Genomic DNA, 23,795 nt, shown 5'->3' with positions numbered 1-23,795 from the left:
AAATAACATCTACCATATTATTGTGTTTGAACGAAGAAAGTAGAATGATAAGTGAGTTCTTCACTTTCCAAAAACTACTTAAAAAATTCAAGAACTACTTTAACTTCCATGGTTTCACTTCTTATTCTAAAACGACATAGTTGCATTTTTTTTAATTTTTATATACTGTATGTCATCATAAATTATAATAATTACTTAATTTCACTTATTACACTAATAAATTATGATTACTAATTATCACTAAAACAATTTACCACTTTCTTCTATCACATCTCATCAACCAAACACACCCAAACCGTTAATGAATACAAAGCAAGTTGTACAAATTGTAGATGATCGATTAATAAGGGCAGTAGTAAGTTATATTAACACAAACATGAAGACAGCTAGTATCACGAATATCCAACCAATACCATGCATTATTTTGAGCATATCTGTCGATCAGGATATACTTGGGAGGGACAAGACAAGATCTAGTCATGGGTGGATCCCATTGAGGGCCATAAGATCTGAAGCAAAGTCCCATGTGTGCCACGAGCTATATACACGATTAAATTGGCAAAGCCACCAGATTCTTCTGCACTCTCTCTTCGGCTGTAGTTGCTGCTACTTGCCTTGTTCTCTTTCAAAAACTTTCCGAATCTTTGAAAGAGAACCAAGAAAAGGGAAGAAGTTTCCTGATCTTTTATTATTTGCATCAGTGGTTGGACTTAACCAAGAATTCAAAGACAACTTGTATTCGTAAATGACCACGGGTGATATCTATTAAAGAAGTCATGGCTTCATTTAAGCTTTCAGCATCCTTGTGGACCCTATAACTTTACTATGAGGTATCACATAAATATAACAGTTTTGCCGTAATATGTAGATATCAATCAATCTCACTATGAGGTCTATCTCAATCCAGCTCAAATTAACCTAACTAATTGATGGGTCCTCTTCTTATTACCAAATTAGCATCTCTATACAGATGCTTAAAGGAAACCACTCGTTCCTTTATTAAAAAAACATATCCAACATTAAATACATTACGTATGGACTTAGCATACCGGTCGATGTTGACCAACAAAGGCTGGCCATGGCCATCATCAGAACCTTCTTATCTCTTTCACTAAATCGACAAGGATAGTGTACAATTAATTCTATGGCAAGGTAGAATCGTCTATAAAAGAAGACCACCATTGAGCTCATGACATCACATAACAAACTAAGCTCCATATAGAGAGCTCTCTTGCACTACTAAAGATCATCATGAGGTCTTCCTTCCTTCTTCCTCTTCTCCTATTCTCAGCCATCTCTCTTTGTAACATTTCTAAGGGCCAAGCTGGCCTTCAGATGCACTTCTACAAGAAGAGCTGCCCCAATGCCGAGCAGATCGTTCAAAACATCGTGTGGAAGCACGTCGCGGAGAATCCGGAGCTGGCTGCTAAGTTCCTGAGGATGTTCTTCCATGACTGCTTCGTTAGGGTGCGTATAACAAGTTAACAATGCAGCCATCTAGAAGAAAAAAGTATATGCATGCATGCATGCATGCAAGTAAAATTTGTTTAATAACTTGGCATAATTTCTGTGGCTTATCAGGGTTGTGATGCTTCTATACTTCTGGATTCTACCGGAAACAATACCGCGGAGAAGGGTGCGGTGCCAAACGGATCGCTCGCGGGATTTGAAGTCATCGACGAGATCAAGACGGCGGTGGAGAAGGCTTGCCCTGAGATAGTTTCTTGTGCTGATATAATAGCACTGGCTGCTAGGGACTCAGTTTCATTTCAGGTGCGTAAAAGAAGGACCGTAGATTGATAACAGATAGTTCTGCAATTATTTAGACTCTTGGTCGACTGAAAGAAATTAATTATATATATTTCTTTCTACCATGGCAGTTCAAGAAGCCTTTGTGGGAAGTACAGACAGGGAGGAGAGATGGCAGCATCTCTCGTGCCTCCGAGGCCAATGCTGACATCCCTTCACCATTTTCCAACTTCACAACCCTCGCCAAGCAATTTGAAAGCAAGAAGCTCAGTGTCAAAGATCTCGTTGTGTTATCCGGTGAGTTTTTATTTGGCAAAATAAGTAGTAAATCTTATCATGGTCAATTAGCTAGCTCCGAGGTTATCTATTACTCTTTTTTTTTATTATATATAAGTTGGTCAACTAGGTCAATCATAAGCATATAACACTCTGGTTCTCTTACTTTTCTTTTTCTTTGAGGAAAATGTTCATATATAGTTTTAGTTTGATATGAGTGTTAAGTTCTGTGCACTAACAAACGAGTAATGCTACGCTTACAAAATAATAATGCGGCAACTTATCAATCTTATAACCATTCTTCTAGTATACAGAATTATATCACATCAATAGAATGTTAGTAAAGTGTTTCTCTGTTAAAAAAAAAATTGTATTCCTAACAAACTTAGGTTTTCTCCTAATTAATGCATTAAAGCTCTTGCCAATAATGGAGGGCTCGATAGGATAAGATTAGAATGCTCTTGTGGTTGGTGCAATGGTGTTAATTAAATGCTTTGATATAAATGGAATATATACACACACACACATCTTTGCTAATTAAACTTTGGCTAAGATGCATGCATGGCATATATGCGGCCATGTGCTAATAACCCAACCATCATTGTCGTGATTGCGAAGAAGACAAGCTAGGCTTGCTGTTTGAAAGGAATGGCTCAACAAACACTTGCACGTAGGTCCCTTCTAAGGACGAAGGATTAGGATTTGGAGCTAAGGGTTAAGGCCAACTCTCTCTCTCTCTCTCTCTCTCTCTCACACACACACACACATATATATTTGTTCGAGATGAGAACAAAATTAGCCACTCCACAATGTCTATCTTTGTAATGCCTTGTCAAGGTAACAAGGAAAAAAAGTTGATATGTGCCAAATAGCTGGCTTTGATTCCTACATAGATATAGGGGAAGCCAGCCATAATATTCGAGCAGTAGAAGCAGGTCAAATAGGTAAGATTGCTCGCTTTTATGAGGCGAGAAGATGATAAGTAAACAAAACGGTATGTTGTTGCAAAAAACAAGTCAATTAGGATAAAGACAGTCGTCATACTTGTGGCTATCTTGAAAGCAACTCTATCTTGTTAATCATAAATGGGGTCTATCAGAATACACCTACCTTTTGTTTGTATCCGAATTGAATCGACTCTTGAAGTAATTAAGGAGGTCTACCAAATTATTGGTCATTCGATTTGTCACCTCTATTCTGAATAATCCAAAGAAGAAAAAAAAAACTTGAACATAGGAAACAAATTCAAGTATTTGTTTAACTATTGTTACTATTTGACCTCTCTTTTTTCTTCATAAAATTGGCATAGATTTAATATTACTAATCCCCTCCTTAAATTTAGGTCTGATAAGACGTGCATGTACATGAGACTACTATTCATGGAGTTGTTGACCAAAATGGGCGTCTTAATAAAGTATTTATTATTTTGAACCACCCATCAAAATCACTTTGAAACCAGCGGTTTTCACTGTTTATGAAAACGCTTAATAAAACGTTTAACTCTTAAGTAACTAAGATAGAAATGTGGGAATTTTTCCATAAGACAAGAAAGATTAAAAATGAACCATCGAATAATTCAGCAATATAGCCCATTATAGATGACATTTTTTTCTCTTAAAATATTTCACAAAATATAAAATCTCTCATGTTTTTTTGTGAATGCTTATGGTTTTTTTGCAGCTTTTGTCCGCTTATGTTAGCGGTGTTTTCTACAATCAGGCTAGATTTTGATATATCTCCTTTTTTATTTTCAGTTCTTTAAAAAAAATTGAAACTAAAGCAGCATGATTGGAATGTCTTTGAATGATTGTAGCAAATGGATGACAACTCCTTTCATAATAAGTATGAAGTGTGGACCAGACATATACAAGTTCATGCCTTAGTTGTATATAGTATAAAAGTGTGAATACCCTGCATTCACACCCATCTAGTTTTGATGACATGGCCTCTATCTATATGATATTGTTATATATTACTATGAGTAATTTGTAAGATTATCTCATAACTAATCATAATTACAAAACATGATTAACAAAGAGATTATATCTTCAGGGAGCACCATAAGTGCTTATAAAGCGAAAGTAATTTGCAGATCATTCTATATAGAGGTCGCATACAGTATTTGACTATTTCTTTACATATACAATTCCACACCAAAGAAGGTCATGCTCTAAAACTTTGGAAGAAGAGCATTGTAACCATTTTGTTAATTCTTGCTACCAGGTGCACATACCATTGGGATAGGCCACTGCAATTTATTCAGCAACAGGCTCTACAACTTCACTGGAAAGGGTGATCAAGACCCATCCCTCAATCCAACATATGCTGCCTTCCTGAAGACCAAGTGCACAAGCTTATCAGACACCACCACCACTGTGCCAATGGACCCTGGGAGCAGCACCTCCTTTGATAACCACTACTATGTGAACCTGAGGCAAAACCAAGGGTTGTTCACGTCCGACGCCGCGCTGCTCACCAATGGGCGGTCAGCCAACGTCGTCGACAAACTAGTCGGCTCAGGTGGCAACTTCTTCAACGCGTTCAAGAACTCGATCAAGAGGATGGGGCATGTCGACGTGCTCACCGGCGGCGCCGGAGAGGTCAGGAAGAACTGTCGTGTTGTTAACTCCTGAAAGGGTAGATAGGACTTGAGAGCGTGTGTGCATGCTTGCGTGAATGTACGTAGAGACTAGAGAGGTTGAGGTTTGTTTCAATTGGGTGAGGTACTTTTAATAAGGATCCTTGTAAGAGGATGTGTATTCCTAAAGTTTCATTCTTTTACTAATAGATAATGAAAGATAAAATATTGTGTTAGATAAAAGGTGATTTGCACACAAATAAAACGCAGCTGATTTTTATTTTTTATAAGTCAGAATCATTTTGGTTTTCTCTTACAAGTCCATTTTTTCCTTCTTTTTTCCTTCTAATTTTGTATTTTTTTGTATGATGGGATAGGTTCGACAATGAAAATATCCCCAATTAATAAGTTTGAATAAAAATCTAACTACCACGATTAATAATAATAAAAAAATAGTTTGTTTTATCGTGGTCTTCTAAGTGCCAAGTATGTTTACGGTTTCGTTTCATCCCTAGTCTTCTTCTATCCCAAAATCTCTAGTAATATTTGCAAAAAATATTATATTTTTATAATTTGATAAAAAAAATTAAAGTGAATTCTTTTCGTTCAACATTCTTTCTCCTTTAGCCTCTTAGTTTAGATAAACTTTTTGGGTAATTTTTTTTTTAGAAAAAGGGCAGCATGATCTCTACCTGGTATCAGAATTAAGAATAGTACAGAAATCTAGGGAAATATAGTCCAAAGGCTCTAAAACAATCTAAGAAACCGCCTCTCTACTTCGATTAGCTACCCAATTACATTATCTATCTACATGTAAAACTCGAATATCTTTACCTACATGTAAAACTCGAATATCTTTACCTACATGTAAAACTCTACCTCTCTAAACATCTTTAAGCATCTTATACACTCATTAACTAGTCTTACAATCTTGCTAAGGCATTGTTTTCCACACAAAATCCTTATAGCCTCCAATGAGTCTATCTCCATCTCTAGCCTTCAACTGCTCTTAACCAGCCACAAATCTTATACGAATTGCACAAATCTCTACCATAATGACAAATTCATTTGGACATAGCTCCCGCACATCTTGCGGGAGCGCCTCTAAATCGTCCCAAACGATGATTATCAGACCATCTTGGTACGCCCCCTTTAACAAAAACACTATCCGTATTCATCTTCACCTAACCTTGTTTAGGTTAGCACCATTTGTATTTTGCCTATTCAAATCTAATGGAGCCTTTTGGGGTAAAATATTTAATTAAGTGTATTTTGAGTTGGATTTGATATTCTAAGTTGTGTAAGATATTTTGAATGTTGGATTGTGTAAGTGTATTTTTCACAACCTTTTACTGTAATTAAATTAACCTAGAAATTTAGTTTAAAAAATTAACATCATGTTGTATATTTTCTAAATACATAGATATTTCTATTAACTTATATTTTTGAATTAGTTTTTATTTTATTTTTGATTTAAATCTAAATGATCTGACTAAAAAAAATAGCTTAAATTGATTAAAATTTAAAATTATTTATTGATCGGCACTTAGGCTCGAGCTAATTTCGCTCCAGCTCGAAATTAACTCGTAATAGGCTCGAATTAAAATGATTTCAATTCTTGACTCGAAATTAATTTTAATTCAAGCTTGACTACTTGGCTGTGAGTTGATGTGGAAGACTTGGCGTCCCGATAAACCCTAAATGGCTTTCTCCACCTCTCTTCTCCGGCCTCTCTTCGTTGCCGGCGCCGTCGCATCCCCGACCCGCACCACCACATTTCCCGGCGCTTCCTTCGTCTCTCTCCCTCTCCAAACCCACCGGCGCAAGCAATTCGCCCTCCTCGTAGCGAAGGCTCGATGGAGAGGAGACTCCACGCCGCAGCAATCTAAGGATCCTAAGAATGCAACACAGAGTACCTCTTCTCCGGCGCCGGGAAGAGTGGAGGAGGTGGAGGAGGTGGAGGAGGACTTGCCGTGGATCCAGGAGAAGGCCCTGGACCTTGTCGAGTTCACCGGAACAGTGACCCAGGCGATTCCTGGGCCTAGGGTTGGCCAGAGCACCGTGCCGTGGCTCCTCGCGGTGCCTCTCGCCTACGCCGGAGTGACGTTCGTCATGGCCTTTGTGAAGACAGTTAAGAAATTTACTTCCCCCAGGGCCAAGCGCAAGAGACTGGTTCGTGTGGATTGATCGCAAAAAGTTTATGATTTTAGTGGTTACAATCTATTTGATTATGGGTTCTTGTAAATGTCTTGCAGGTGAACAAAAATTCGTTCTTGCTGAAATCTATAAACGAGTTGTTTACGAAGGGAAAGGAAGAAGTAACTAATTCAGCTCTTAAAGAGCTTGTGCAGAAGGTATTCCGCTTATTTCTTTTTTCCTTTATCTTTTATGATTATGTAGTTATCTAGGAGACTAATCCTTCTGGAAAATTTTCTTTCTTGGACATCAAGCGCTGTTAATAATCACAATTGATATTGTGATTATTAACTCGTAAACTAGTTGGCTAGTACTACTCTCACAGTTCATAAACAATGTGCATGAGAAGTTTTACTCTTCTATATACTTACATGCACCACAGAGAAGTTGTGAATTGGTATTTGAATATAAGACAATTAGTATTTCTTTTACTGAAAAGCCTGAGTTCACTAAACAATTCTACCATGTTTGAAAACTAATACAACTTCCTACTTGTATTCAGACAGGTTTTAGCATGGATGATATTTTGAGAAAGTATATCCGTTATACATTGAATGAAAAACCATTCAATCCTGATGCAGTTGTTGCTATCATACATCTTAGAAAAGCATCAATGTTAGAAGATGCTCAAGTTGCGGAAGTCCTAAATGAGGTATCAAGGCGAATTGTCAAGGAGAAAGGTGACGAACTGATGATCACTGGATTTACTTCTGTTGATTTGTTTGGAGACTTTGTTTCCTAGACCTTTTGAGAATTTACATGCTTAAGTCTATGAGTATATTACATCTGGTAGAGTAGAATTTACTAGATTTCCCTTTTGCTTGACAATTTTTTGGAGTTACACACATTGAGTTCCTCCATTACAAAATACAAACTTTACCAACTAGTCTAACTTTCCAAGTTCATCATATTCTTGGTTCAGTGAGCTATCTTTTCCTATTCAACAACTATTTTAGAGTAATAAGATGGTGTTACCTAGCTTATCCAAAATTGTCCAACATTATCCTCATTGCCATGACTGTCTATGATGCTTGAAAGCACGTATAGTAGAGAATTGGAAAATTTCGTTTCACTCAAGTGGTTTATAAATTGCAACACAATTTTTTTTTCTGAGACTAGATTGTGGTGGTAGATGGAAAACTGAATAGAAACTGGTTGTCTTCTTGTATTTTGTTGTATATGTATGTATTCTGCCTGTTTGTTATGTACTTCCTAGTCTCTTCTTTTTCCCTTTACTCCAAAAGGTTCCGCTCTGGACTTCTAGTACAGATATTAATTTATTAGTTTAGGCTGGTTCTGTCCTTCATATAATCGACTAAATAGATTGGTGAATGTTGGATTGCACAAAATATCTCAGCAGCACAACTCTTGGTCTGCCATCAGCTAATTGACAATAACTATTTTTTGTGTGTATTTTAACTGGTATACACAGCTTATGTTTTTGTCAAATTAAAGTGTAGAATAAACTTTGCATAAGTGAAATACATATTAATTTTTTTCTCTTTTTTCCGCATCTAATTTCTTATGTGAAAAGGATGTTCAAACTTTGAAAGTTTAAATACTACACATTTAGTGGAAATGTGGGTATATAAGGTCCTTTTCATTTGCATTAGTGGAAGATATAACCTTGACTACTAGAGATTATAAAAGTAATGTAATCAGCAATAAGTATACTCAAATAATAGTTGCTATGTGTAATGATCTTTCAGGGCCTGTAGTTATGGACATATCAGGATTTACAGAAAAAGGTTTCAAGCGAAAACTTGCTGTGCGAGCCTTGTTCGGGAAGATTTTTTATTTATCAGAAGTAAGCCATCTATATACTCTCATTCAGGTTTCAGATATTTAGAGCTTACTTATAGTTTGTGATAATGAATTGATGATGCCTACAACATGAAAAGTTTCTCCTTTTATTTTGCAATATTTATACCATATCAAGCCTTTTAGATCACGTAATCTGGTTTCTGTAGCAAGTTATGTATATATCTTGGAAGTAAGGAATACAAGGTTTTGAGTTGGTCAGGGATGTGGGTTTTCAAAATTCCAATAGATCTCGACCGGAGGGGGCAGGGAGGAATTGAAGAAGGAAAAGAAAGAAAGAAAAGGAAGGAGACTTCAAGGGGGATAAACACTATAATTTAGTGTTCGTGAGTGATGATTTTGACTGTGGAATAGTGAGTCAAAGATATGGTAGATGACTGTTTGGTCTCATTCAATGGAAAGTGCAAACTTTCACTCAGTAAGTCTGGTGAATCATTAGTGTCAAATATGTCAATCTTTGAGGCCTGTTCAAGAGCTCTTGCTTCTTAATCAAATTATGATAATTACTGATTTCTTATACCTTTTTGGAGGAACAGAACCCAAGCCCAAATCCCAATGAAGGCCAAAGATAGAAATGTGAGTCAATTTTGGCAGAGAGAGAGAGTCCTATAAAACCTTTTGATTCTTTTTCTCTTTTTCTGGTTACATCTGAGATGACTGGAGGAAAAGGATCTATATAGCAGATCCCAAGTAGTTCTGGCTAAAAGTCTGGTGGCTGTTCTTGTTGTTAGTTACATCTCTTGATGGCTTTATTACTTGCATCTTCTTGTAGCTCTCTCTACTGAAACATATTCCTGGTGCAATACTAATATATTATTGCTTAGCATTCTGACATCTCTATTTGCAAGTGCAACTGCTTTTCTGCTAAATGGTGTTTTAATGCTTAGATGCCAACTTATGATTCGTCTATATATTTTACATCAAATACTGACTCAATTCTTGAATTGTAATCCAGCTACCGGAATTCTGCTCAAGAGACAGCTCACTGATCATTAAGGAAATATTTGGTGTTACAGAGTAGGTTTTCTACTTGCAGATCTTTCTTTCAGTTGCCTTACTGCTATTTGTTATTTATTTCTTCTCCTTTTGAAAACAGTGAGGATGCAGATACCCTTCGTATTCATACTCTTTCTGAATTTGATGATGTTGAATCAATTAAAAAGATGGCTGATGACTCTGATACAGAAGAGCAGGAAGATGGCTCCTCGTCTGTTTCTTGAATATAGTGAGAAACCTAAGGTGCACACTCTGAAATTGATAGGAGCTAATTGATCTAGCTGGTGCTGCATATTCTTCTGTAAAACTAGTTACAAGCACAGCAGAGAGTCTTAATGCTTAAATTGTGTAATTCTTCAGGAGGCGAGTTTAGTGTGTGAGGAATTTTGCAGTGTCTTTGTTAGTTTTGTGACTGACAGTGTGGCGATGCCCTTTGCATCATATTCCTCTTGTAAACATGCATATGAAAGAGATGAGTTTTACATAGAAGCAATGGTGTGGATAGTTTTGGAAAACTTTTCTGTTTGTTTCTTATTTCTGTGACTCACTGACTGTAATTGCATGCTAAGTTTATGATAGTTTTTTTTACCTGATGTTTCTGTTGGCTTCGTGGGAAGTAACAATATGTCTTATCAATTATCAGGGGAATCGAATTCATGTATAAAGAACAAGGTTTGAATGGTTTAAATTACAAAAGATCGGCTCCTAAAAGTTGGTCCAAATCAACTAGGTAAAAAGCATTGCTATGTTACTATGACATGAGTTATTATGTGCTGACAAGAAGAGAACATAGCATTACTTGCTCTCAGTTTGATTCTTCTTACAGGCGCGGTCATCTCATCAATGGTTCTAATAAGGCTAATGTCTTGGTTTAAGGCAAGAGAAAGCCTCTCTCTAATAGCTACTTGTGAATGGTGAGTGGCTATTTTCTCACTATTCGTAGAGTTGCAGACAGTCTCTTAATCATCTTTTATGGCTAAGTTGTTGAGTTAGTACCTTTTAAAATATAAAATATAATTTTTTTTTTAGAATAACCAGTGAGTTAATATGGTATCAAAGCAGAGGTCTTATAGATTCAAATCCTGCTAGGCTTATTATTTTTCACTGTTACATGTGTTTGGCCAAGTGAGAGACTTGTTTTTAAGGCAGATGTCTATCTCTTCTATTTTCTTGTAAGATCGCTTGTATTATTATCTAGGTTTAATACTTTCTTTCATAAAAAAGAAAAAAAAAACTCATATACATATCAATTCCCATTCGAATGGAAATTAAATATCTCTAATTAATATATAGTTTATTTTAATTTCCATAGACAATGGATATATAGTTCAATATTAAAATTATGTAAATAGAAGCTTGAGTTACTCTAATTACTGTATAATATGAAAAATCTCAAGTCCCATGGAAAATACCTTCCGTACTACTATTATATTTACTTAATATTTTTAGCTTGTGTCGACGATAAGTATTGAGCTCCAATATATAGCTATTAAACTATCATAATTTAATATCAAAAAAATATGATTTGTTGTTTTGGAATAAAATTTTGTAATCTTATTTTATTTAATTAGAATCCAGTCCATTATTTAATTAAATTTGAATCCGATTCGGGTATTTCGATAATAAATAGACCAGATATAAATATTACGATTATCTTTTTATTTAAAATTTAATTTAAGGTAAAATTAAATAGATACGAATTCTAAATCCAACTCAGTTACACCCAGTCGTTCGAAGTCCGAATCCTTTTTAGCGACGAAATAACTATACCGTTTCGTTATTGGATTAGATGTATTAAATTATATAAATCCTCCTAAACCCCCTAAATAGTCCTTAGTTAGTATAAGCCCCCAAAACTAAGCGTACTTTACTAAGGGCTGGCCTAGCCTAGCCCAGCCCATTAAGTCGGATATATACGAGCCGAAGGGCTTCTCTTCCTTTCCAATCTCCTTCCTCCTCTCCCTCCTTCCATCTCCGCCGCCGCCATGGGACGAAAAGACGATCGCGCCGCCTCCTCGTCCGCTGCCGCACCCAAGAAGGAGAAGATCTCCGTCTCCGCCATGCTTGCCTCCATGGACAAGCCCAAACCCTCCTCCTCCTCCACCTCCAAGAAGCTGAAACCTAAACCCAAGTCCAAAGCCGTCTCTTCCTACGTCGACGACCTCGATCTGCCCCCTTCCTCATCCGACGATGAAACCGCTGAAACCGCCGGATCCGTCGCCCACGACGGGGTCCCGAGGCCCGCGGCGAGAGAATCCCGCCCGACCGCCGATCTCTCCGCTGCCGTTGTCTCCGACAAGGAGCTCAAGAAGCGTGAGAAGCGAGATCTCGATGCCGCCCACGCTGCTGAGATGGCTCGCCGCGAGGCTGTCAGGGATGACCGCGATGCCTTCTCCGTCGTTGTAGGCAGCCGCTCGGCCGCCGTCGATGACGATGCCGACGGCGCCGCCTCAGCCAACGTGCGCGATATCGTGGTCGAGAACTTCTCCGTCTCGGCCCGCGGCAAGGAGCTGCTCAAGAACGCCTCTGTCCGGATCTCCCATGGTAAGCGCTATGGCCTCGTCGGCCCCAACGGTAAAGGAAAGTCGACTCTTTTGAAGCTCCTCGCGTGGCGCAAGATCCCGGTACCACGAAATATCGATGTCCTTCTCGTAGAGCAGGAGGTGGTCGGCGACGACCGTCCCGCCATAGAGGCTGTCGTCTCCGCCAACGAGGAGCTCGTCCGCCTCCGAACTGAGGCCACCGCGTTGTCTGAGAGCGATGACGGCGATGGCGAGAAGCTTGCAGAATTGTATGAAAGGCTGCAGCTTTTGGGCTCAGATGCTGCTGAATCCCAGGCTTCCAAGATCTTGGCTGGGCTCGGATTCACCAAGGAGATGCAGCGCCGCGCCACCCGGTCCTTCAGTGGTGGGTGGCGGATGAGGATATCACTTGCTCGCGCCCTCTTCATGCAGCCGACTTTGCTTTTGCTCGATGAGCCTACCAACCACCTTGATCTCCGGGCAGTTCTCTGGCTCGAAGAGTATCTAAGTCATTGGAAGAAGACCCTTATCATCGTCTCCCATGACCGTGACTTCTTGAATTCTGTTTGCAGCGAGATCATCCATCTCCATGAGCTCAAGCTCCATGTGTACCGTGGGAATTTTGATGATTTTGAGAGCGGCTATGAGCAGAAGCGCAAGGAGATGAACAAGAAGTTTGAGACGTACGATAAGCAGATGAAGGCAGCAAAGAAGAGCGGAAGCAAGGCGCAGCAGGACAAGGTCAAAGGGCAGGCTTTGTCCAAAGCTGCCAAGGAGGCAGCAAAGAGCAAGGGGAGGAGTAAAGTGGACGAGGATGATGCAGCCCCGGCGGAGGTGCCCAAGAAGTGGAGGGACTATAGTGTGGAGTTCCACTTCCCTGAGCCTACTGAGCTCACCCCGCCCCTCTTGCAGCTCATTGAGGTCAGCTTTAGCTATCCGAACCGGGAGGATTTCAAGCTGTCGGACGTGGATGTGGGTATTGACATGGGGACAAGGGTCGCTATTGTAGGGCCTAATGGTGCAGGGAAGTCCACTCTTCTTAACTTGCTTGCAGGGGACTTATCTCCCACTGAGGGAGAGGTGCGCAGGAGCCAGAAGCTAAGGATTGGGAGATATTCACAACATTTCGTGGATTTGTTGACAATGGAGGAGAACCCAGTTCAGTATCTTCTTCGACTTCATCCAGACCAGGAGGGGATCAGCAAGATGGAAGCTGTACGCGCTAAGCTTGGGAAGTTTGGATTACCGAGCCATAACCACCTTACTCCTATTGCCAAACTATCAGGTGGCCAGAAGGCCCGGGTTGTCTTCACATCCATATCAATGTCGAAACCTCACATTCTTCTATTGGATGAGCCCACAAATCATTTGGACATGCAAAGTATTGATGCATTAGCAGAAGCACTTGAAGAGTTCACTGGTGGGGTTGTTTTAGTCAGCCATGACTCTCGATTGATATCAAGAGTCTGTGAGGATGAAGAGAAAAGTGAAATATGGGTCGTGGAGGATGGTACTGTACAAAAATTCCCAGGATCTTTCCAAGAGTACAAAGATGACCTCGTAAAAGAAATCAAAGCAGAGGTTGAAGATTGATGCAGCTTTCAGTGAGTTATCTATTGGTTCCTTATAGAATAAGTGGGTTTGAGCTTTCCAATTTTTCTGTACTGTTTTCTCTGTAATTTACGGGATATTAAAATGATTTTGAGTCCAGACTTTATAACTTAATGAGAACTCTATATGTTGCAGTATGTCAATTGTCATATGCATATTAGAATATTGTGTTTTTAAGATATCAAACTTGTGGGAGTCTGTTTGACACTGTTTTAGTAATAAAAGATACAATTTTTTGGCAGAATAACATGCGGTTGCACTGATGTTCAGATTTAAGGTTGTTAGTGTGCATTGGTGCAATTTCATGTGATTAAGTTATTAAACTTTTGACAATTTCTACATACTAGTGTTTGAAGTTTCCTATATATTGGACCCAAAACTTTACTAAAGGCTGGATAGTCATGTTTCTATGCTTTCGACTAGGCTAGTTCTAGGAATCCATGATATAATAAGAATGAAAATTCTTGACATTTTATTATTTGGGATCATTTTGATACAAGATATCATAACTATTGCTGCCATCTTCCCTTTCCATGCCCATACATAAGGTAAACCATTTGTGCTGCCTTCCCATTTTATGTTTCTTGGCTCTCTTGTTTGCAAACACCAACATAAATGGCTTATACACATGCTGGAGATCAGTTTGGCTTTTTCTGGTGACTTGGTATCATCCACAAATCTAACTCAACTTCACTTTTGTTTGATTGGGAAAAGAAAATGTTAGAAATCATATTCATATGCTCTGTATTAGATTATATCTAGGAATATGTGGTATTATAAAATGAAGATTCCTGGCATTTTAGTTATTTACTCATTTCATTGTTGACATCATGTTGATTCAACCATGCATAAGTACTGCTGCCATATTTCCATGCACATATGTAAGATAGTTTATGGTCCTAAACATTTGTTTGGACTTGGGAGATTTTCCATCAAATGTCTCGTGATTGGAAACATGAAATATGAATGGCTGTTGTTTTTATTGAGTTAGAAATTCGAAATTACACAATGTTAACAACTCTACATCAACTTCTTTTTTTCTCATCTTCGGTTGATTGGAAAGAAAATGTTAGAAGAATATTTTGATTGGTATTTATGAAGTTTGTCTTTGTAAACGCGTTAGTTATTGTAAACTGAGTCAGTAGACTGAACTGTGGGATCGTCAGTGTCAGGTGGAAGAAGTAGACCATCAAATTTTCTTTGGTAGTAAATGCGTTACAAGAATCTAAATGTACTTCATATGTGTGAAAGGGTTTACAATTTTCCTTTCCAATGCTTTATTGTCATGTCTACCACAAATTATCAAGTCATGAATTCTAGTTGTTCTTGATTCTGCATGTGATTAGGCCATGAAGACAATTTTACTAGGATTCAATTTCCTAAGATTTACCCTTTTAACATGTGATGCTTCAGAGTCAAGGGTGTCACTTTATGTGATGAGAAGGCTTTGCCCCTTGCATTTAAGAGACCGTGAATGTAAGCCATGGAAACAACCTCTTTATAGATTAGGGTAAGGCTATATATGTATCTTTTCTTGTGGGACCTCATAGGTGGGAGCATCCTTGCACTGAGTCTGGAACCCCTTTGTTTGCTATCATTTAGGACTCAATATGATAAGAGGAATTCATAAAAAGTCAACTGTGTACTTCAACGAAATTTTTGGGGTATATATTATAATCATCAGAACACTGTACTTGCATAAGTATGAAAGTTGAAGTTTAAGTCTCATCTAGCTCTGGAGGGAGATAAAAGAGGAGCTTCATATTGTTGGTTCTTTCTGCCACCCTTTCAAATGGTGGATGACAGGATAGAGGTGTTGTTCCCCTGTTATAGCATTGCAAAGGAAAATTAGAACTCCTATATGGTTGATGCAACCTCAGGTGTACATCCGTTATGATCAGTTGGTAAATGTCATTAATGTTACTCATTATTTTATTTGGAGAATCAATAGAAGTCCTTTTTTGGAAATCCAGCATTAAGAGATGATGCAGAAAGAAACAGAAAGGAGAAGAGAAGATAGATAAAATGAGAAATAGTTATCTGATAAATGGTTGAAGAATGGGAGTCTGTTGGAATGGATATATAATTTGCCAAAACTGATGGCCAGCTTGATAGGTAAAATGAGACCACAGATTGTGATTCTGATAAGTAGTTATCCAATAAGTGATAAAATATACATCAATTCAGGTGTACGCCATATATAATTTGCCAAAACTGATGGCCAGCTTGATAGGTAAAATGAGACCACAAATTGTGATTCTGATATATAGTTATCCAATAAGTGATAAAATATACACCAATTCAGGAGTACACTGTCTGTTGGAATGTTAAAATAAAATGTGCAAAAGCTGTTGGCAAACTTGATATAAAAGAAGTCCAACTGTAATTGGCATTGTCCATATCTTGTTTCTCTGAGTTTAAAACCTGATTTGTGAAAATGGTAATTAGTTTTTCAGAATATTCTGTAGATTCAACAGCAAAGTCTTTAAAAGATTGTAGGCGGTAGACAGGCGGAAGGGAACATATAGCGTCTAGGCAGTAAGCAGGTGCCCATAATTTAAAACTGTTACAAATTAAATAAATAAAAGAAATAATAGTTAGAACTTAGAAGAAGTTAAAATTAATGCATATAATCTAAACAATATACTAGGCATTCTTGTTGAGAATTACAGTAAGCTATTAGAATTCACTAATTCATCTACATGTACAATAATTTTAAATTTCAGATCTACTATACATATTAGAATGTGATACGAGATGCTAAAGTGGTCGCCTAGGAGGGACCTAAAGGGGCTTAATTTATATTCTAAGGCCGGATCTTAGGGGTTAAGATGGAAAGTGCATATCTAAGAAGAAAGCTACGTAGGTGATTTATGAAGTTGAACAAATGAAGTAATAGCCAATAAATAGTATTTGTCTTCTTTGGAGATCTGAGAAATTGTTTATATTAGATTTTTGTTAGATATTCTTCTGTTTTGCAAACTGAATACTGCGAAGTTCTTTTTGTATAAACACTAATTTATATTTCAGTTTCTGTGCAGACAGCTAGAGCATTCACAGCCTTGTAATTCTTAGTTTCTTACCGAACTGAGAAGTTATTAGGTTCTAGACTTTTAGTTGAGTATACATTTTTTTGGGTTGTTCAGCTTTCCTGCCGTTCAAACAAATGAGTCCAATGGATATTTCAAGATAATGTTTAAAGTACTGGTTACAATTTTGCTAAATCAACTGGAATTTTATAAAAATTGTGATTGAGATAACTGAATTATGAACTTTACTGATTGTCTGTTCAATTATAGTTCTTATGCATGGGAATCATGTAACCAGATGTTTAGTTACTTGTATTGGTGGATGATGTCAACAAGATTAAAGAGTTAATTTGAGCTCAGTTTTGAGCCACTTTCCCCTAAAAACAAGTACGGAATCCTTCCTATTATATCTCAAACCCAAGGCAAGGTGAGTTATTTAAGATGTCAGGAGGTTTTATCTCTTTCAGAAGAGCTTGGAGATTGGAGTCAACCAAAAGATTGTTCTGTACCTTCTAGTCAGTGCTCTCTCAGGCTCTACATGATAGAGTTTGATCTTTTCTTAGCTACATTTACCTAATAATTAGCAGATATTAGTTCGGTTCTAGAAGTGCTTTTAAGGGTCTGTTTGTTCCCTTATGTAGGACCAGATTCAAGTCAGCGTCGTACTGTATTACTATGATCTTATCACTGATAAAGTATAATTTTCTGGGTAAAAGGGACTACTGCCTGTCTGAGTATTTTCCACATCTGAATTTTTTATCTCATGTTTCTCTTCCTATTTCAGGTACTACTCTCCTGGGTGTAGTATCCACTGCATGATATTCATCTAATATGCAGGTCTGATTTAGATCTGTTATGCTTGTTCTGCAACTTATGGGTGCTTATTCGTTGGAAGCTGAGAATGATATGGCATGCTATAAGTGACAGGGTGTTTGAATGAGTTGGAAAAGAACTAAATTGGAAACAAACTCTTCATGATGTTTATTTGTGCAAGCATTTATTTAACCAAGTAGATATGGGGGATTATATGTGAATGATATTATATTTATTGATATGTCATCCTGATTTTCAGTTGGTAGCATGTCCTTTGAACTCTGTTACTGAATAATCATGTCTGACTCTGTTACCTGATTTATTTTTCTGTCTTCTATATGCTCACCTCCTCTGATCACTCAGAAATGTGATAAAAGAGAGATTGATTGGTTCATCTAGTGTTCGCCCGGCACAAGCACAAGCACAAGCACAAGCACAAGCACAAGCACAAGCACAAGCATGCAGCATACTCTTCTTGTCCTGCAAGGTCATCATGGTCATTTAAGTGATATGGTGAGTATGTTCATGAAGATGATTTTTACTTTTCTTCATAATATTGATGTATATATCTACAAGATTTTCAGCTCTTACTTCATATTCTGTGTTGTACGAACCTCGCTATAGTTCATCTCCATTTATGCATAGATAAAAATACCTATTCTTATATCTCCATTATCTTGTTTGATCAGTTCGACAATGTTCTTTTCCTCTTTTTTAAGTTCTGGACATGTCATTGTACTTCTCATTTTGATAGTTAAAAGAACCACAACTACTTTTGCTACTTGTCTATTTTCTTTTATCGTCTTTCATCAAGAAGAATGGTTGATTTAACTTTTCACACTCAAAGTTAATAAAAGTGAAGCACCACTTTAAAAATAAAATTAAATTAAAAAAAAGAGGAAAAGAGTAGCACTAAATAAAAAGGGCTTGAACTTTTATTTTGATCAACAAACAAAACCAAACTGAAAGTAAAATGTTGCACCAACATGTGCTTAGGGGTGTAAACAAACTTGAATTAAAGTCAACTTCCTCAAACTTAAATTATAATAAGTTTTAATGTGAGTCAATTTTAAGCTCGAGTCTGAAAATTTAATCAGTCAAACTGCACTACCACTCCAGCGTATGCATGGTTCGCGGTCCTCCTCCTACACAATCTGGATCTCTTGTACTCAGTAGACCTCAGGTGAGGAGGAATTCCTTGGATTCTCTTTTCAGTCACTGGGTCCGCTCGCCCTCTTTTCGATTCGATTTGGTGGCATAGCTGTGCCCCTGCCTCAAGGTTAGTCGCTGAACCATCTCTCCTCCTCCTCCTCCCTCTCGCACTTTTTTCCTCTTCCTCTTCCTCTCCTCGACTCGGGCTCTCGGCCCTAGATATTTGAGCATTATTCTAACACCTACCCGTATCCGAGTGGAACTATTTGGATAACCGATGAAGTGTCAATCGAAGGTTGCATGAAACCCTGAGCATAGATCAAGATCCACACTAACCGCTTTGCACCAGGTGGTCTCGCTGCGTTTGCCTCTGGCGTTCTCTTAATCCCTATCAATCGCATCTCCACAGCAACGCAAGGTAAACTCCGTCTTCCCACCTGCACTTGCCATGCCTACCAATTGTTTGTTCTGTGGCCTCACAGTAGTAAAGCGCCTTTGTATGACGATGGTTTATATGCACCACTGTTGACTTATATTAGTAGTAGATGGAAACTATATGTTTTGGTATGTAAAGATGTCACGCATTCATTTCTTTTACCGTGCATTTAGCATTTGATAATACCATCCATTGGCTTGCAAGTAAACGGAAGAGATCCTCTTAAGTAATCGTGTTATATGTTTCAGTACATACATATTTATTTAGTAACAGTTTTATCATGGCTTCACTGTTTTTAATTGGGGAAAAATGATTTAGATGAAGGCAAATCTTTCTATATGTATAACTAGTTGGAATTTGAGATGTCCTGCTTGAGTTGAATTGTGCGCTGAGAAGATATTGTGAATATCATGGTTGATAACTTGATATAATCTATTTTTCTTCCTTAATGTAGCACTTTGTACCACATGATATGGGAAATTTGTTGGCATATTTTAAACTTCTTACATGCTATAATGGGATTAAATCATGTTGTCACATATTATTATCTGTGCTTGGTTGAAAACTGTCAATTAAGTAATTTTGCCACATAGATCCGGGATGCCTTTTTGCTCAATTGTATATCCATAGCATAACTAGCTGGGCATACTTATAATAATAAGATTTAGCAAAAGTTGGTTTCACCATTTCAGTTGCTGTGCCGAGATAATGGTTCATTTTTTTCCCCTTCTAGTGGGCTCCAACAGTAAGACGACCTTGTTTTGTTAGTGTATAAGCCTTAAACGTGAATAAAAAGCTTATGCACATTTTGGTAAAAGAAAAGACAGATACTTTATCATGCCTCCTCACCTGAGATAGAAAAACGTGTATAACTTAAAGTTATGCATGTCGACCACACCTATACACCAACCGAACAAGGTGACCTAAATTTGAGTCTTGTTATCTCGGATAAAATTAGATTCTAGAATATAATTTTAGACAAATATGAAATATCCATTTGAAAGATTTTTCTTTCTGTTTTCTATAGATTAAGGCTTACTTTTGTTCTGTGCAATACAAAGATGAAGTTATCCTCCATAGACCGTTAGGATGTATTATCAATATTGTTCTTCTGGACTACTTGTTATTTATTATACAATTGAAATCTTATCAAGAAATATATACTCTAATCTAAAAAATGTCTATATAGAAACCTTTGCATAGGAAAGGAGAATGATTTTACTATTTAGAGAATTGCTTAATCTCTTATTCACTGTTGTGTAGTGCACTTGCAATGAAAAGAGTTAAAAGGAAAAAAAAAATCATCGTCCCCTAAATCCTCTTCGTGCCCGATCACTCTCCTCTCTCAACGATGGACAGCAAGGAGCAAAGCGTGGTTTCGAGTCTCTCCTCTCTCCTTTTCACTATCTTATCTCTCTCTCTCTCTCTCACCCCCACCCCCAACACCCCACCAACGATTATCTTTTAATGTCATTTTTAATTTTTTGCCCTTATGCCAGAAGATCATTTGTGTTGTTTATCTATTTAGCAAGTTTAGCTGTTGATTCATTTCAATCTGAATGCTTTTTTCTCTGCTAATGTATAGTCTGTCAACTTCTTAGTTATTTGTGATCCAGACCACATGATTCATCCACTTAATTGTGAATCATCCATTTTTTGTTGTGAATATATGTACTGTTGTGTATTTTGGTGTACTAGGCTATTAAAAAATTTATATATACTAAATTTTTTTTAATTTTATATATATTAAAAATGCTAGACTGTATAGATGCCCGCACCCACATACTGCCTAGGCACTATGTGGTGTGGTCACCTCCCACGTACTGTAGGCACCTTTTAGAATATTGCTTTCAGTATGTTCATTCTTCGGTGGTTTTGAAGACAAATTAGGTCTATTGCACAATTATGAGGAAGAACCACAAAAAAGATCGATGTACTTTGACACATATCTTGTTTGCTTAATACTTGGTGCCACTAGGAGAAATTCATTTTCAATCATTTTCAAATAATCTAATGTAGTTTTTGATGAAAAAATAATAGTTCCAGCTGAAATGCTAAGTATCCTGTAGCTTCTATTCAGCTACTAGAAATTGACTAATGTCGGCGACAGGAATAATAGAAAAGTGGATTTTACCAGAGAATGTCACACCGGAAAGCCCTCAAAACCTTATGAAGCTAAGTTTCAATTGGCTTAATGAATTCATTAATCACCCAATTAGTTAAATTATCATTTTGATTTGTGACCTCTTGATGTATATGCCTTTGTGAAAAAAGGGACACTTCATGAGGACCTGTCGGTTTGGTGATATGCATGCAGAAAGATTGTTGATTATTTGTCACAATTGTTTGATGAAGATGCAACATGCAAGATTTGATGTCTCTTAAATATCTCAGAAGGAGAGAGGATCCTATCCTCCTAGGTGATACGGAAACTTGGGGCTTTGTTCGAACGGACGAAATGCCATTTGAATGGAACTCTGTTTGGATCTCAGATGTGTTTCTTCTTATGATTTTTTATTTGATATGTATCTTGTGTTCTTCGTTGTGTGGTAAATAAGGAGTCATTCTTTATCTCGCGGATTCACCTAATGTGGTGATCATTTCATCCATCAATGTCTCCCTTTCTTCATCTCAATTTTCTGGCGACACAGGGAATATCATTATTTTGGTACCTTATCAGTGTTGCTTGTTTCATCTGCATTCTCTCAATTATTTTAAGTAGCATACTGAAATTATTAGTCCCATAAACAAGTCTCACCTATGGCAGGCTCACCCTACAATGGCAAGAACACTTCCACTGAAAGATATAGTTCCTGCAGCCACCAACACTGTAAACACAAAGTTCATAATGCTCGAGAAGGGAAGAATATCGGAAGATGGGAAAGAAAAAACATGCTTGGCTTTAGTTGCTGATGAAACTGCTGCAGTTCACTTCCAGATGTGGGGCAGAGAGTGTGAGGCTTTCGAACCTGGTGATATCCTCCGCCTGAGCAATGGTATATTTTCCTACCACAAGAACAATTTGGTACTCAGAGCTGGTAAGCGAGGGAATGCTGAGAAGATGGGGGGGTTTACTATGTTGTTTGTTGAGACACCTAACATGAGTGAGATCCGATGGACTCGTGATCCCAGTAATCCTAAGAAGTTTATTCAGGAATCTGTGATCTCACCTCATTCCCAGATCTTTAAACCGTTACAGTAGTTAATGCCCATCGTGCTCTTAACAATTTTAATCCTACTAGATTAAATTATCAACAAAATTGAATGCTGGGAGACACCAGATGCAGTGAAGAATATGTCGCTGTGAAAATGTCGGTTTCATTTATTCCAGTTTGTACCTACAGCAACTTTGTGAGTTCTCTTACAATGTATGTTTGGAAACCCAATTCCTATAGTTAGTGGATTCAGAATTCTAGTCTTACCAATCTGTTGTCAAGAATTGTCTCAAATCCTATAGTTGATCACAATGAAAATAGCAGTTTTACTTATGTTATTTTAGTATAAATCAATAAATTCTTTTGTCAAGTTACTAAGTTTTATGTATAAAGGGAACTTCTGACTTTTTCTTTTTACGTCCTGGAATTGAATGTTAGTGTTGCATTTTTATTTTCTTTTCTTTTTTTTTTTGTTGAGAAAATGGAATAAGTCAGCATGAGTATTTTTGATAAATAGCATGAAATAGTTAAAGATGTACCAAGATCAACCCGAGGTCGATTTTATAAATTTCAATGTGCAGTAATAAAGGTTCAAAAAGAATGTACATCTCAGTCCTTAAGACTCAAACTTCTCCATAGGTCCTTGAATTGAAGCATGCATCCAGGTTCAGTGGATGCCTCTTGAATGTGAGTGAGTATTGCATTTGTTCTTGTACTTGTACGTGAGACATGCTATTATTTTGAGTTGGAAGATTTCAGTTAACATTGTAGTAGAGCATGAAAATAGACAGGAAAACTACAAAGTAATCAAGATTGAAAAAAAAAAAAACTAATAGTGCGTATCACTAGCTACACTTTATATTGATTCCTGACATTCATAAAAGAAGAGGAAATTAAGTTGATCATAATATGCAAAAGGATCCAAATTAGAAGAAAATTAAGACATGCACTGGACTCATTCCTTCATCCCTAAAAATGTAAGAAGAGTACCAAATTGGACCCAAATGGTTTTATTCATCAATTCAAGACTGTTGTATGATAATTCCGGTGGATGGACTTAAAAATACGTTAACTTCTATGACTTTTTAATGTCGTTGACCAGGAATAAGATTACAAGATAGACTGCGATCTTGAACTGCTATTTTTTTTTTTTATCATTTAAGATTTCTTAGGTTAAACATGGGCTTCAGATTTCTGAATATAAAATGCACCTAAATTTCAAAGCATATAATATAATGATCGACCTCAGACCTCCAAATTAAACACTACCGACCCAATAATCTTTCCAACCGCTGTATCGTTGAGCCCGAACTAAATTGCTTAGCCAAGCCAAGCCAAGCCAAGCCATTACATTCTACATGCAAATAAGTCCAATCTTGCCACCGCCCATGCCAGGGAGGGGCTTTGCTTCTTCTTTTTGGCATGCCCAGATGTCAAACGTCTTACTTTGAACGAATTTGC

General features: G+C 37.4%; 4 protein-coding genes and 1 long non-coding RNA gene across 8 annotated transcripts; all 5 read left to right on the top strand.

The window, feature by feature from the left end:
* Nucleotides 1–1,184: 1,184 nt before the first annotated feature.
* On the top strand, nt 1,185–4,846 carry LOC140790197 (peroxidase 24-like). Its single transcript, XM_073140164.1, has 4 exons — nt 1,185–1,467; nt 1,582–1,773; nt 1,881–2,046; nt 4,249–4,846. Exons 1-4 carry the CDS (start codon nt 1,252–1,254, stop codon nt 4,656–4,658), a joined length of 984 nt encoding a protein of 327 aa, XP_072996265.1. The 5' UTR covers nt 1,185–1,251; the 3' UTR covers nt 4,659–4,846.
* Nucleotides 4,847–6,223: 1,377 nt separating this feature from the next.
* On the top strand, nt 6,224–10,105 carry LOC140791059 (uncharacterized). The gene is made up of 6 exons (XM_073141432.1): nt 6,224–6,775; nt 6,859–6,957; nt 7,302–7,479; nt 8,509–8,606; nt 9,576–9,637; nt 9,717–10,105. The coding sequence occupies exons 1-6, from the start codon at nt 6,305–6,307 to the stop codon at nt 9,838–9,840; spliced, it is 1,032 nt and encodes a 343-aa protein (XP_072997533.1). The 5' UTR covers nt 6,224–6,304; the 3' UTR covers nt 9,841–10,105.
* Nucleotides 10,106–10,257: 152 nt separating this feature from the next.
* Nucleotides 10,258–10,791, top strand: LOC140791060 (uncharacterized). Its single transcript, XR_012109514.1, has 2 exons — nt 10,258–10,346; nt 10,443–10,791. It is a non-coding gene; the product is annotated as an uncharacterized lncRNA (long non-coding RNA).
* Nucleotides 10,792–11,532: 741 nt separating this feature from the next.
* On the top strand, nt 11,533–18,369 carry LOC140790875 (ABC transporter F family member 4). 2 transcript variants are annotated; one of them, XM_073141184.1, is made up of 2 exons: nt 11,533–13,742; nt 17,955–18,369. In XM_073141184.1, the coding sequence occupies exon 1, from the start codon at nt 11,602–11,604 to the stop codon at nt 13,729–13,731; it is 2,130 nt and encodes a 709-aa protein (XP_072997285.1). In that variant the 5' UTR covers nt 11,533–11,601; the 3' UTR covers nt 13,732–13,742; nt 17,955–18,369. The 2 variants fall into 2 exon arrangements, with proteins under 2 accessions (XP_072997285.1, XP_072997284.1); XM_073141183.1 differs by lacking the exon at nt 17,955–18,369 and adding an exon at nt 17,563–17,859.
* Nucleotides 18,370–18,601: 232 nt separating this feature from the next.
* Nucleotides 18,602–22,600, top strand: LOC140790214 (uncharacterized). 3 transcript variants are annotated; one of them, XM_073140188.1, is made up of 3 exons: nt 18,602–18,870; nt 19,093–19,161; nt 21,947–22,600. In XM_073140188.1, exon 3 carries the CDS (start codon nt 21,959–21,961, stop codon nt 22,379–22,381), a length of 423 nt encoding a protein of 140 aa, XP_072996289.1. In that variant the 5' UTR covers nt 18,602–18,870; nt 19,093–19,161; nt 21,947–21,958; the 3' UTR covers nt 22,382–22,600. The 3 variants fall into 3 exon arrangements, with proteins under 3 accessions (XP_072996289.1, XP_072996288.1, XP_072996290.1); XM_073140187.1 differs by having other exon boundaries at nt 18,603–18,870; nt 19,039–19,161; XM_073140189.1 differs by lacking the exons at nt 18,602–18,870; nt 19,093–19,161 and adding an exon at nt 19,289–21,847.
* The last annotated feature ends 1,195 nt before the right edge of the window (nt 22,601–23,795 follow it).

Source organism: Typha latifolia, chromosome 6 (genome assembly GCF_019914945.1).
Source record: "Typha latifolia isolate L0001 chromosome 6, TyphaL0001v2, whole genome shotgun sequence".
NCBI classification, from domain to species: domain Eukaryota; kingdom Viridiplantae; phylum Streptophyta; class Magnoliopsida; order Poales; family Typhaceae; genus Typha; species Typha latifolia.
This window is presented reverse-complemented; position numbering and strand designations above follow the sequence as displayed.

Bases quoted from the DNA above. Each gene is read 5' to 3' on its own strand.
- LOC140790214 (XM_073140188.1), top strand. From the start codon at position 21,959: ATGGCAAGAACACTTCCACTGAAAGATATAGTTCCTGCAGCCACCAAC.
- LOC140790197 (XM_073140164.1), top strand. From the start codon at position 1,252: ATGAGGTCTTCCTTCCTTCTTCCTCTTCTCCTATTCTCAGCCATCTCT. The intron at 1,468-1,581 runs GTGCGTATAACA...GTGGCTTATCAG, and splicing joins TCCATGACTGCTTCGTTAGG to GGTTGTGATGCTTCTATACT. The intron at 1,774-1,880 runs GTGCGTAAAAGA...CTACCATGGCAG, and splicing joins GGGACTCAGTTTCATTTCAG to TTCAAGAAGCCTTTGTGGGA.
- LOC140791059 (XM_073141432.1), top strand. From the start codon at position 6,305: ATGGCTTTCTCCACCTCTCTTCTCCGGCCTCTCTTCGTTGCCGGCGCC. The intron at 6,776-6,858 runs GTTCGTGTGGAT...AATGTCTTGCAG, and splicing joins GGGCCAAGCGCAAGAGACTG to GTGAACAAAAATTCGTTCTT. The intron at 6,958-7,301 runs GTATTCCGCTTA...ACTTGTATTCAG, and splicing joins TTAAAGAGCTTGTGCAGAAG to ACAGGTTTTAGCATGGATGA.
- LOC140790875 (XM_073141184.1), top strand. From the start codon at position 11,602: ATGGGACGAAAAGACGATCGCGCCGCCTCCTCGTCCGCTGCCGCACCC.